The sequence below is a fragment of the Ixodes scapularis genome, unplaced genomic scaffold, assembly GCF_016920785.2.
Source record: "Ixodes scapularis isolate PalLabHiFi unplaced genomic scaffold, ASM1692078v2 ptg001212l_1___fragment_1__unscaffolded, whole genome shotgun sequence".
Taxonomy (NCBI): Eukaryota; Metazoa; Arthropoda; class Arachnida; order Ixodida; family Ixodidae; genus Ixodes; species Ixodes scapularis.
Genome location: NW_024610117.1, coordinates 3183228 through 3197133, shown reverse-complemented (window position 1 = coordinate 3197133; position 13906 = coordinate 3183228). Strand labels below are relative to the sequence as shown.

Below are 13906 nucleotides of genomic sequence, written 5' to 3'. Positions count from 1 at the left end.
ATGCCGCTTTCACTAGTCGTTTTCCCTTATTTAGCCCACTTTTTGAATGATTCCCTGACTTTCCCAGATGATCCGAAATTCCCTGGGAGTTCAAGGCTTTCCAGGTTGGCAGACACCTTTTGAAATATCGGCACGCGTTTGCGGGGTTTAGTGATCGGGAAGCTGCTCGAGAACAACATAACTATAAGAGAAGCTGGTACAGTACAGCTTACACGACTGTGGCCCCTTCACAGAAGGCACCCGGCAGGCGGCCGGGAGCCGCCGTCCGCCCGGAGTGACCGCCGTCGGTCTTTTTCACGTCACTACGGATCACATTGTGAAGTGGTCCGTAGTTAGCTCAGCATCGAGCAGTTCGGAGATTTCAACACTTCTCTCGCTGCTTCAAATGCGAATCTTGACGGTCGAGCTAAGAAAATTGCCCGGGTACGTCCGCCGTACCGTTAGAACTCCGCGTTCTGGTTACGTCCTACATACCTTTAGACTCCGCGTTCCGGATGGGTTCGACGTATCCTTCGACTCAACGATTATGGAGGAGCTCCCGTGGTTAACGATTGCGGATATTTTAATTAAACTCGAACGACCGAGCGATGTCCGAGGTAGTGATCCGAGCCCGTACGAGAAGCACGGGACCGAATCTGGCTTACTCTGAATTAAATAAAAAAGAAAAGCCTCATTCCCTCGTACTTCACGTTATTCCTACGTGGGAGAGCACACAAAACCCTCAAAAACCGAATTCCGCTCACGAAATCCACACACTCCGATCAACGCCCACAACGCTTCCGACACGCACTGGGCGCTGCCATCTTTTCGTTGACGCCAGAGATTTGGTCTGGTTACTTCATAGATTTGGCCTGGTCACGTGTCTAGTGGTCAAAATTGTACAACATGGCGGCGGCCAATCGGGGGTCACTTTTGCCTGATGAACGGTATACTAGTTTATCACTCTAAGGCCCTCTACCTCGTTGGGATTTAGGAAACTTTAAATTGATCGATTCGACCTTCGTGTCTAACACTGCCAGTACTCGAATGCTTTGCAAAACGCCTTTAAGTCCGCGGTCTTTTTTTTTTTTTGAGTTCGTTGAGTTTAGTTTTCTCCATTCTTTGGTGCGCTACTGTGTAGCGACGGCGCCGGACTCTACGTAATGAGTCATGACTGAAACACATTTGCGAAAAGCGGCCAAATTGTATGAAGAAATCGCAAACGAAAATCAGACAGCAACTCCTATTGCCTTCTTTTTTTTTTTTGAGTTCGTTGAGTTTAGTTTTCTCCATTCTTTGGTGCGCTACTGTGTAGCGACGGCGCCGGACTCTACGTAATGAGTCATGACTGAGACACATTTGCGAAAAGCGGCCAAATTGTATGAAGAAATCGCAAACGAAAATCAGACAGCAACTCCTATTGCCTTCTTTTTTTTTTTTTTGAGTTCGTTGAGTTTAGTTTTCTCCATTCTTTGGTGCGCTACTGTGTAGCGACGGCGCCGGACTCTACGTAATGAGTCATGACTGAAACACATTTGCGAAAAGCGGCCAAATTGTATGAAGAAATCGCAAACGAAAATCAGACAGCAACTCCTATTGCCTTCTTTTTTTTTGAGTTCGTTGAGTTTAGTTTTCTCCATTCTTTGGTGCGCTACTGTGTAGCGACGGCGCCGGACTCTACGTAATGAGTCATGACTGAAACACATTTGCGAAAAGCGGCCAAATTGTATGAAGAAATCGCAAACGAAAATCAGACAGCAACTCCTATTGCCTTCTTTTTTTTTTTTGAGTTCGTTGAGTTTAGTTTTCTCCATTCTTTGGTGCGCTACTGTGTAGCGACGGCGCCGGACTCTACGTAATGAGTCATGACTGAAACACATTTGCGAAAAGCGGCCAAATTGTATGAAGAAATCGCAAACGAAAATCAGACAGCAACTCCTATTGCCTTCTTTTTTTTTTTTTTTGAGTTCGTTGAGTTTAGTTTTCTCCATTCTTTGGTGCGCTACTGTGTAGCGACGGCGCCGGACTCTACGTAATGAGTCATGACTGAAACACATTTGCGAAAAGCGGCCAAATTGTATGAAGAAATCGCAAACGAAAATCAGACAGCAACTCCTATTGCCTTCTTTTTTTTTTTTTTTTTTTTTCGGCGGGGAAACCCGGAGGGGGACGGAGCGATGTCGCAACCTTACTTCGGGAGTTCCGTCCGTTCCGTCCCTCTCCGGGTTTTCTACGCTATGACGCAGCCGCGGCAGCCGCCGAGGCTGGTTGAGTGTTTCCGCGGTTTTTGATCAGCTTTGTACGAAGACTGATTTTCTCGTGTTACGTGTATGTGGTGAACGGAGCATTGCGGAGACTGAGAATTATGTGGGCTGTTCGCTGTGTTGTGGCATTCGGGCAAACAAGATCGCGGTGAGTTTGCTCGTGTACAGTCGGCGGTAAAAGTTTGCGGGGCGCGGGAGCGTCAGCCGAAATGACTGGTAGCGCCTTCTGCGGCGCGCGGCCGCTCTCAAGATTCACGCTTCGAGAATGTGCTTCCTTTCGTGCTCGAAGCCATGACTTTTTCGCTCGCTTCCGCCCGACGTGCACGAGATAACCGGGGACCGGCGCAAGGTGCCGCTATGACAGCCATCACGCCGCGCGTCTGCCTCAGCCACCGTGATGGGTGACGAAACTCGCGCATGCTACAGATAACGTTTCGCGGCACCTTGCGCCAGTCCCAGTTATATATCGTGCGTGTCGAACGGAAGCGAGCGAAAAAAGCATGAGCGCGAACAAGAAAGGAAGCGCGTGCGCATAGCGTGAGTCTTGGAGCCGCAACGTGCCGTGAGAAGGCGCAGCCAGTCTTTTCGGCAGGCGCTCCCGTGCCCCGCAAACTTTTGCTCCCGACTGTACGTCGGCCGATGCTCGTGTCGGTGCACATCTCAATCTCAACTAAACATCGAGCGCCGATTGTGGCTGACTCCATGCATGTAAGAACGAATTAATCTAACAGGAACTTCGTGAATAAGAACGAGGCAAGCGTGTGGCTGTAGAAGGATGTCGTGACCGGTGGCATACGTACACTGGTTTCCGCACGTTGCTTCTGTTTACTTTATCTGTTGTAATAGCAGTCTTTGTACCGGTGCGTGAAGGCCTCGGTTGCTTCGAAAACCAAAGCCAGTCTCTTTTTATCCGATGATTCTGTCCAGTCCTAATCACGGCGTCATATATATATATATATATATATATATATATATATATATATATATATATATATATATATATATATATATATATATATATATCAAGAGTGCACGTCTGGTGTTGTTTGCGTTAATTTTACTGCGGAGGACGTTGCCTTTTGCGCGGGATCAGTCTTCTCGTGTAACTTGTCTTCCAAATTTGCGTGTAACAATTTTTGCACCCTCCAATTTCCGTTCTATATTCGGTTTATTTTCTTGTAAATGTGTTTCAGCCTTAACATTTTGCCGCGGCGCAGCTCTGTTCAGAGAAGAAACGGTCTCAGCACAGCAGGGTGCACGAAGCGCGTCGTGTGTTTAGAAAAAAAGAAAATGAAATTGGGCAAGAAATGATTTGGTAACTGCACCGTAATAAGTGGCTGCCAGCAGTGGAAAAAAAAAGAAGAGATATGTTGCCTTACAGTTGGAGTTAAGTCATCTGCCTTATTGTAGTATTTGAGGTAGAAAGGAGAACAAACTAGATGCCTGGGCCGGCTTGCGAGAGACAGCGTCTCGGTTGAGACTGCTCAAAGAAAGCGCTGCCAAGGCTCGGGCGCGCGAGCGTCTAGGACTCGGTTTAACCTCTAGCACTAGCCTTGACAGCGCTTTCTTTGAGCAGTCTCAACCGAGACTCTGCTTCATGCAAGCCGGCCCACATATCTAGAAAACCAATTTTCTGCCCCAAAAGGTGGTAAAAAAATGTGTCACATTACTGTGCAATTGCGGGGTGTTAGCGTGAAACATTTTCGCGGTAGACTGCAACGCAAACAAAAAATGGAAAAGAGCAAGAAAAAAAAAACAGTAAGTCAAGCGCGAAATGCTAGGGAAAGGAAGGTGGGAGTGGAGGAAGCAGATGGATAGCTGGCAAGGAGAGGAGGAACTTCCCTTCCCTTGCCAGCGTTGTTTACTTACTCCTTTCCATGTTCCTTGCCCTTGGCAGCAGTTTAAATCAAATAGCGCTGCCTCGTCCTGGCTTTCATTGCACTGCTCAAGCTATGAATGACAAGGCGCTATACCATTCCAGCCCAGCTCTGTTCACCTGACCTCTCAAGCCAGATGTACAGAAACGAAAACCTAGCCGAACGTTTCACATGCCAATTACTGCGGCCATTCATATCACTGCCCAATGTTAGCATGCTAGACTGTAGCTCCTCATGCCTTCGAACAAAGGCCATGGCTGAGTGCTACCCCCACATCAGGACGTTCATAAATTCGTCAGAGCCTCCATATTCAGCATTGGATGTCAAACGAGCGTGGCCACTTCTGTTTGTGAGGGAGCACCTCCTTGATCACTTCCATAAGTATAATTTTCATAAATATTTGTCCATGAGTTTACACAGGTTTAGAGTTATTTACAGGGTGTCGAAAAATGCAAAGCTATAGATATAGAATTGACGGCAATGGGAGCTGCAAATTTGACAAAAAAGTGTTCCTTTTATTATTAACCATTAAAATGCTCGGGCTTGGTGGCCACTGTTTTAGTTGCATATGGACTAGGGCAGCGTGAGTAAGCAATTAGAATGTGGGGAATATCATTAACTATAAATGTAACTATGGCTTCAATGTTCTGGTAGAGCAGTCACAATAGCATGTGGTAGAGGGCAAGAAACATTTCAGCACAGCAGCATGGAGGCACACATAATTGAGTGATTATAAAAAGAAGGCAAATTGGAAACTTGCAGCAGTTTCAAAGTTTTTCCTGGCATGTGTGCTTGAAAATCTTTTTGCACAAATATACCTTTTTAGAAAGGCAGAATATGTTCAGATCTTTGCAAGAGTCACTCACTCCTAAAACAAACATACACTATTATGCTCATAAAAAGGTGCTTTGAACGACGAATACGATTGCTACTTTCACCATACTGTGGTCCTTGCAGATTTCTTTCCTTCAATATTTTGCTTTTCGCAAAAAGGTATTTTGATTACAAAGATTTTGGATATGAGGAGTCAGTGATAACATGAATTTTTTAAGGCTTACAGGTGTCTGTCTGGACGGAAAATTGAGCCTGCCCAAAGATGTCCTCCTCCTCGTGACATTCCTACGTTCAAGCCCCAAAAATGATGCTGTGCTCGAGTGGAGCCTCAAAATCAACAAGGCCAAGGCAGAGTTCAAAGATCAAAACGCAGCAGCTGTCTGCCTCCTCCCATTGCTTGCATCCGACTTTCAAGAAAACCTCGGAGAGCTGTTCCAGTTACATCAGGTAGGAGCATTCATAATAACCAGGCTATTTGTTTCCAAAGACACATCCTCATGACCTTGTTGAAAATAACTTCCTGGAAGTCTCACACAGGCAGTCAGCATTCCACTGAGAAACTATGCATCTGGAAATACTAAACTTTTCTTCATTTTTTGAAATTTTCAGCTATATCAGTCTTCCTGTATACCGTAACATACCGGCCATGCACCTATGTCCGAATAGGCGCCTACCTAGTGGTTTTTAACCATTGGAGCAATGCCTTGTACTCTTTCTGCAGTTTCGCTTTCTGAGCGGCCATCCCCCCACTTTTTTAGAATTATCTGCAAAATCTTTGTGAACGCTTTCTTGGTATCTGACGACAATGCTGATAATGAGCACGTAAAAAGTGAAATTACTATTGCTCTACGAGGAGCCAAACCTTCCTTAATCTTTTCCTGGCTGAGGTGGCTCAACTTATTATACTTCACATTAGAGTGCAATGGGAAGACATGCAACTCTAGGCTGGGTCATCTTATAGTATGTTCTACATAAATATTTCACTAAACCAAAGGGGGATAGGCAATGGGCACCCACTCTTGTACCACTTGCTTCTAATGGGTTCACATGATGTTTTGCATTTTTGGAATCGAGTGTTAGAGTTAACACAAAAATTATGCTAGAGAATTAACTAGTGACAAACGTTTGACTTCCACGTCGACTCCTAAGTTAGGATCATTTGTTTTTAATATTAGCAACTTCCTTGTCCCGCAGGTGTAACAATGAGGCTTTGTGACAGATATCAGCAGATACATTGCTGCTTATTTAACATTGTTTTTTTAGTTGTTATTGAGCGTTAGGACAACAAATGTTTGTAGTTAAAAATGTCCTTATTAGTGAGAAAATAACAGGAACCGCATCCTTTAATCCCATCAAACGCTATCTCCTGTAGGTGGGATGAAGGGTTAAAGGAAATAAGGGTGAGATGAAAATAAAGTGGGTGAGACGAACCTCTTTCACATAAGTGAGGGGTGAATGGAGAATAGCCTTTTGGTATTCCCGAATACCCGTGGGATTAACAGACTCTTTCAAGGTTTGGAGTTCTTGCATGTGTTGGCAGTACCAGGAGTGCGCTTCTGAGACTGTGACCTCGCAGTGGGCGCATAGGCTCTTGTCTTTTTCCTGTGTATGGCGGCTTATGCACCATGTTCTTGTGGGTGTTACATTTTGCTGTTTCCTTGGAAACCATAGTGGTGTGGGTCCGTTGTCCTTTCAGGCGAACCTCTTCCCACCTGGTATAATTACCATCTGGGAGTGGGTCTAAGTCGTCTTTGAGTAGAGCCGTGAGGTGTTTTCAGTGGGCCTGTTGTTTGGCTTCCTGGGAGAACAGGGGATCCTTTGTGTCTTTTTCAATGAAGGCGGCGCTGTTGTCACCAAGGATATAAAGGATAAGGGAAGACAGGAACTCGCATGTGGCGGCAGACGCTGTTTCATTTACTTGGGAATGGTTTGGTGTACCAGGAAGCAGTGGATTTAAAGTTGTCGGCCTTCCTGCCAGAGTCCTTTGAATGTGCCCCACACTCGTCGTGTGTTATCTCGGAGCTTGCACCTCAGTTGTTTACGGAGCTTCTGGGTGTATTTTTTATCTTCACCGTGGTTGCATTGAAATTGGCTTGGATTTTTCAGTCCTTATTTCTCCTGTAACATTGTTGGGCTTGCAGTCTGATAGCACACAAGTTGAGGAGATGAAGGTCGGGGTCTGGGTCGTCTTGTTTAGCTTGGTACTTCTGAGTGGATGTGGCTTTCATTATTCGCTCACCTAGACACTTTTTCAGGTGCTAGGTTAATGAAGCTGATCTGTCATTTAGTGTTGGGGTGTCTTTCTGTCATTAATTCTAGTTCGACGGGTAGGTGCTTGCTTCCCAAGGCGTCGGAGCAGTTCGCACTCGGGCTTGGATGTTGCGTATGGCCCATGTCAAGTCTTGTGGTGTCGTTCTCAGTGCGACGTTTGCCAATGCGAATGGCAGTCTGTTTTTCTTTGAGAATTCATAGATTGGCCTGCTTGGCGGGTGTGAAGACATTGCACTCTCTGTCATTGTCTCGCTTGTATCCCCATATTCGTGCATCTGCGGTAAAGTCGCCGGCCACGATAAGTTCTTCGGGCATCATTCTTTGCGATCTGCCTTACGTCTTCTTGCTTGTGTCCCACAGTTCTACATTCTGGGGGAATAAATATAGACCCATAGATGTATGGTACCTTCACTAGCGTTTCGAGCATTTCTCAATTAACCACACATGTTTTCTGACTTTTCTTAGGTGACAACAGAAATCACAGAGGAGTTTCGTAACAGTCTGCCTGCTTCTTCTGTAATTGTTGCACTGGGTGAGCTTCATGTGTCTTTTCCTTGCATGCTTTGTATTTTTGAAGGGGCTTTCTTTTTTAATTTGTGTTGAATTTTGGAACAACAACCTAGACCGTTTTATCGTGGGTAGTGCCATTTTGAGAGTGAGAGAGAGAAGAGGGGTCAGTGCAGATGACTCCTAGTGACTCAATTGTAGTGGGATACTGTAGTGGTGTAACCAGAGTGCTGGAATACTGCAGTGGTGTAACCAAAGGGTGGTGTGCCGATTTTGACCAGAGCTAGATGGACGACCACATTGTTTGGTTTCGGCAGCCTTATCAAGCACCAATGTAAAGCACATGTCCTGGTATTATACCATACTTCGACAATCAATGTTTGATTGATCCAGGAAGAAAAAGAGAAGTTTTTATTTTGGTTTGTGAGTGTAGGTGCCACAAAACGGCATACAGCCCAAACAGCAGGTGCCTGTGAGGCATTTGATTGTTTTGGCCTGCATTCTGTGTCTTGTCCAACCCAAACAGCCAAATTTTCTGCTCGTAGAATATGTGGTCGCATGCGGTCTCCGGTCATTTAATTTCTAGCTAAAGCAATTTAAACGAAACCAACGACTGGCATTGCACGTTGGCATCGGACTTCCATGCTACTGATCCTGTTCACAAACTCAACAAAAAGTGTTTGATTCTACATGCTCATATACAAATTTTTTGTTTTGTTCAAGCCTTCAGGAGCACTTTGCATAACTTAATGTCATTACTGGGTATGGTAGCTCAACACTATTTAGTGCGACCCTTATTTGGCTTGGCATATAAGGTGTGCCTTATCTGTGATTTTGAGGTATCTCAGTCTCAGATCTCAGATATGCGTCACAATTCTATATCAGTGTACCTACCTATTCAGTGTCCCTGTTGGTAATACCTCTATAGAAGTTTCCAGATGTGAATATGACAATGGTATTTTTTTCTTCATTTAATGCGTGAGCGTTAAAAGCCCTATTAGAGAAAAAGCCGGCGTAGTGGTGTCGGTCGCACGACTTTTCTGGTCACTTGACTAGATAGGTCTATACATCTGATACTAACACATTTTCTCCGCATTAATTACATTAATCGCTTGTTTCTTTCCTAGGCCGCTCACTTTTCGAATGCAGCTGCCAGCTGTTTGTGGACCATGAGGTGATGGTGGAAGATCTGGGCTTTCTGCAAGCTGTGGAGCTCCTTTTCGCCCTTTATTATTGTTTAAACATCCAGTATGCCAAAGGTGCGGGAACCACACTTGAGTTCATTCAGAGGTATGGTTTATTTCCTTCATAATTTTGAGCCTCATGAGAGGCAATAAAGAGCAACTCTGCTGAAGTTTGGCTGAGAAAACGATTAATTCTCTTTATAATCATCTAGGAAGGCTACAACTGAAATCTTTCTGTATATAAAATTGGACCCTCAAAGTTTGAGAAGCGCTAATCTGCTAATTTTAGCGAGCGATGTGCAGGCTAGCCAACTTTGGCACTTCCTTCAGATGTGACGTCATGTTGATGTCTGTTGTATACACCGGCTTTTTTCTCTTTCAACGCCGTCACATGTCCAGTCAGTTCAGACAACACTACCTAGAGTTGACCCAGTGAGTGGGGTAAATCACGTAATCATGCATCTGCCATGGACATGAGTGTGCGTGCAACTGACGTTGCTGCTTGCCCTTTGACGAAGTTTCGGTTTCAATTTGCGACTTGAGTTATAAATAGCAAAGTTGCGCAAACAATATTCTACTTTTCGTGAAACAATGTAGAGTTGTTCATGAGTGCTTTTCAAAGTAAGGTCATCCACTATCTTGAAATTTTCTAAATTGTGTAGAGTTGCCCTTTAATTTGTCACTGGCTACCCACATTTCCAAGCTCAATTTCAGAGTCCATTATTAAACCGCAATGGGGTGTTGTATTCTTGGACCACAGAATAAATAAAACGTGCTCGGGACGAAGGAGACGACAAACATTTCTTTCAACTAAGAACAACAGGAATGAACTTAAGAGCACTCCGTGCAATTCAGACTGCCAAGAAAATGGAGAGAAAGGGAGGAAGGAAGATAAAAAGGAAAGTGTAAAGTTAGAATTGTAACTCATGCTGTTACTTCACTCTTTTTCTTATTTCCTTCCTTACAATTTTTGATACTTTCCTTTCTCTCTTTCTGCCTCCCTTTCTCTCAATTTCCTTGGCGGTCTGAATTGAAGGAAGTGCTTTTAAGATCATTCATGTTGTTAATTAAAAGAAATGTTTGTCGTCCTTCGTCCGGGTATGTTTTGTTCTTTCTGTGGTCTGTGAATTTTACCAACACACTCTTCAGTTACTTTAAAGGTTGTTATATCTTACATAATAATTCGATTTAAAAATTTCACCTAATGTTACAATGTGACTATGTTTGATCCTATCCCAGAAATCACAAATAAATATGTCAATATATCTACTATTCCTATTGTTTTATCTTTACTGAATGTGTCATTTACTTATAATTCTATTTGGCCTCAGTTAGAAGGCAGAGTCATAAGCAGTATACATCATTAAATTATTTTTGGCTGGAAACAAACTGGAGCCTCAAAATATGTTTAATATACTCAGCTAATTATTTATTTAAGAGTTTCTTTACTGCACCACACTATTCTGTACCACTCTAAAAGTGTCTAGAAGTGATATGTGCAGATGATCTCTAATTCATAACTAAATTTGACTGATATACAACCTTTTCACAACTTTTTGATGCTTTATTTCTGCATGTTTTAGTAGCATGTGGTTCACGTTTGATTTTGTACCTGAATGCCTTTTTCTTGTCTTTATATATGTTTATCAATCATATGTTCTTTCGACAATGGCTGGCCAAAAAGTGGCTTCCTAAAAAAATAATGATTCTCTTACAACATTCCTTTTGCCATGTCTGGTGCTTTTAAGCAATCATTAACAGCTAGTTGAGTATTTTAGGTCATTCAACTCTCTGCAATACTAATTATGCAAATGAGTGCTTGCTTAATTACGAGTAGAAATGCAGAGGAGGAATTGCTTTGTGACTGTGTAGGACAACAGACAAATTTTAATGCTGTATTGTAATAAAAGAATAAAGAAAATACATGCAAATATGTATTGAAATACAAATACAAAATGCTTCTTCAAAAATGTATTTAATTACAAATCTAATTACTTTTGCAAATAAGTATTTAAGTACAAGATACAAATACAACCAAATGTAGTTGGTCTCTTCCAAATACTTTTCCAAATACATTCCTTAAAATTTGCGTCAGCGACTTCAGGGCACCTGCAACAGGTTTCTGGGTATCTCATTTTAATTTTGCATCGCACACTCGGGAGTTAGTGCTCGAGGCTCTAGTAACGTAATACAAATATAATCACAAAACAAAATGTAATCAGCTTGGACGTAATAGGTGAAAAACGTACAGATCTTCAAGCAGTTTTTTTTTTGTTGATTACATTTTGGTATAGACAATCAAAGAACCGAGACGGCCAAAACGCGCAGCACTAGCTACAGATTTTTTTATTGTTGCAACTCGCACCAGTTACAAACATCTGGATGACCCGCGCATTTAGAACGTTCGAGGCAAAAGTATGGATGGAAATCAGGCTGGAAAGCATCACAAGTTGTCACCGTCACCTATTTAGCCAGTCTGCCTGTGAACGTCGATTTCGTCATTATTCTTTCCCTGGACTAGCACCGTAATTACAAAGTCACTAAACGCTTGTGCTTGATTGAGAGACACTGCATTCGGTGCAGAACGTAGTTTTCTTCCTGCTCTGGACAGTGACAATAAATTTGAGGGATGTATTTTCGCCCACAAAATTGTATTTAATTACAATTGTATTTGAAATACACACGTTTTAGTATTTAAATACACACGTCAAATACATTACAGAATTTTTAATTAAATACAAATGCAAAATACACAAAGTATTTGAAATACTGGCCATCCCTGGCGCGAAGTATGTACTTGTTCTTCTGTTTATGTCGCTGCTATAAAATTTACTTTTGTTTGCTTCCAAAGCTTCTCCCAAATGACTCAAATCAATTACATCGCTGTCTGTTCAATATCTTTTTAAATCAACATGTTTTTAGTGTTTTGTAGGTCTAAAAGTTACATTATATGAATCCTACCCCTTAAGATGTGCCACATGGGGCTTATAACTTCCGAAATATTCCGAGTTCTGTATCCCCATCGCATCTGAGTGAGGGAAGCCTTGAGTGCCAGATTTTCTCCTCTTGCAGAAAAATGACACATTACAATATTTTTTTTTGTTGTTCCCTCATTGTTTTATTTTCCTCAAAATCTAGGCATGAATTTGTACCTTGACATATTTTCTTTAAGTGCACAGTGCACAGTCTGCTGGCCTAAATGTAGGTTTTGCTCAGCTAGTTATGGCTTAATTGTTATTTTAGGAACCTTCTACACACTTATACTTTTGAACTGTGCACCTATGTGACTTTGGTGGCAAAGCTTGGGGCTTTCGACATTAGTTGTGCATGTAAAATATCAGCAAGTACTGATCCCAAATCCTTCACTGCAATTTTTTTTCACTTGTCTGGTTTCTGACCAAATACTTATGGGCCAATCTGCTATTTGTTTCAGATACCAAGTTGGTATCAAACAACATGATGGGTCACGACAGGAGGCCGGGAGGTCGAAAGGAGCTCGGGCAAGAGCAATCAAAGCCGCCACAGATCTTGCTGCTTTTGAGAAAAAATGGAACAGTGTGAGTACATATTTGATTTGGCATGTGTACGATGTGGTATCAAAAGGTTTCCAGTCTTGTTTTGTATTAAAAAGAAAAGCAAATAGCGGCACGACACTGCATTCACAGGGGTCGAGGGCAGCAACCTTGATCTGTCATGGTGCTGAGTGGCTCAATGTGGCAATGCACAGGCGAGTTGGTGCATGATTACAAAACATTTAGTTGAAGTTCAGCGCTCGCCTTGTGCATTTCCTCCCTTTGTCCTTGTGTTTTTGCGCGCTGCTACCAGAGGCTTAGAGCATCGCTCTGTGAGCTTGGGAGCCCCGCTGTACAGGTTTTTGTGACTTCATGTGCGTGCGCCTCTGCAATTTGTGCAAGTGGTTGTGGTCCTCCCGTAGCCTTTTCAATCATCTGAATATGAATTTGTTTTATTTTCAGCTCATCTGATGATCGATCGGATGCCATGAAGGTTTCTTTATAATTATGTTCTTTTACGGTTTACAATATAGTTCTTCAATTTCAAAACTGCCTCCGTTTTGTCTTGTCCCTTTTTTCAGACACACTACACTTGTCACTAAGGATGTGTCGTTATATTACGGAACTGTACTGCGCTAACTCATGATGCCAGACGTTATCTGTAACCCTTCGTAATACTACCAAGGCCGTAGCTGAGAGTTCACATTATTGTTACCGTACAGCGAGCACACAGCGATAGAAGTGCAGTACGCAAGTACGGGATTAAAGCTGCAAACTAAACTTGAGGTATGCAAGCCGTCAAGCGTTCCGACGGTATTGAAGGCGCAAGGGAAGGGTACGGTAACTGAACTGTTACCGTTACAATACGGCAATGGAAGTGCAGTATGAAAATGCGGGACTGAAACCGTACCCTTCCCTTACGCCTTCAATACCGTCTGAACACTCGACGGCTTGGATACCTCGAGCTAAGTTTGCGGCTTTAGTCCTGTACTTTCGTACTGCGCTTCTATTGCTGTATGTCTGCTGTACAGAAATGATAATGTAAACTGTCAGCTACGGCTTTGGTGGTATTACGAAGGGTTACAGATAATGTCTGGCATCATGAGTTAGCGCAGTACGGTTCTGTAATATAACGGCACTTTTTTTAACAGTGCAGTACAATGCTCATCCAGATCGAAACGGGCAGGGGTGGGGCTCGAACCCAGGATCCCTGGGTTCTGCAGCGCAAGCTTTCGCTCAACGCGCGTCGAGCTGGGTGTGCGCTTTGGCCCACTCGGCCACCGATCCCCCCGCGACACTCCGAGCGTGGGGCGTTCCACGCGCGACAGATCGCGAGCCGATTCGTTGATCACATGAATGTCATTCGTTGTAAATGACATTCAAGTTGCCCGTGTGGCACGCGTGCCACACGAGCAACTTGAATGTATTAGTGCTGCGTCGCCATTTGTGTTCAAGGGCCGGTCGAGACACGGGCCTCG

General features: G+C 43.4%; 1 protein-coding gene across 3 annotated transcripts; it reads left to right on the top strand.

Annotated features, from left to right (window-relative positions):
* Positions 1 to 2290: 2290 nt before the first annotated feature.
* On the top strand, positions 2291 to 12981 carry LOC120848311. Of its 3 annotated transcripts, XM_042288167.1 has the most exons (7): positions 2293 to 2391; positions 5173 to 5401; positions 7691 to 7757; positions 8860 to 9022; positions 12350 to 12473; positions 12582 to 12643; positions 12891 to 12981. In XM_042288167.1, the coding sequence occupies exons 1-7, from the start codon at positions 2345 to 2347 to the stop codon at positions 12931 to 12933; spliced, it is 735 nt and encodes a 244-aa protein (XP_042144101.1). In that variant the 5' UTR covers positions 2293 to 2344; the 3' UTR covers positions 12934 to 12981. The 3 variants fall into 3 exon arrangements, with proteins under 3 accessions (XP_042144100.1, XP_042144101.1, XP_042144102.1); XM_042288166.1 differs by having other exon boundaries at positions 2291 to 2391; positions 12350 to 12643; XM_042288168.1 differs by lacking the exon at positions 12582 to 12643 and having other exon boundaries at positions 2330 to 2391.
* The last annotated feature ends 925 nt before the right edge of the window (positions 12982 to 13906 follow it).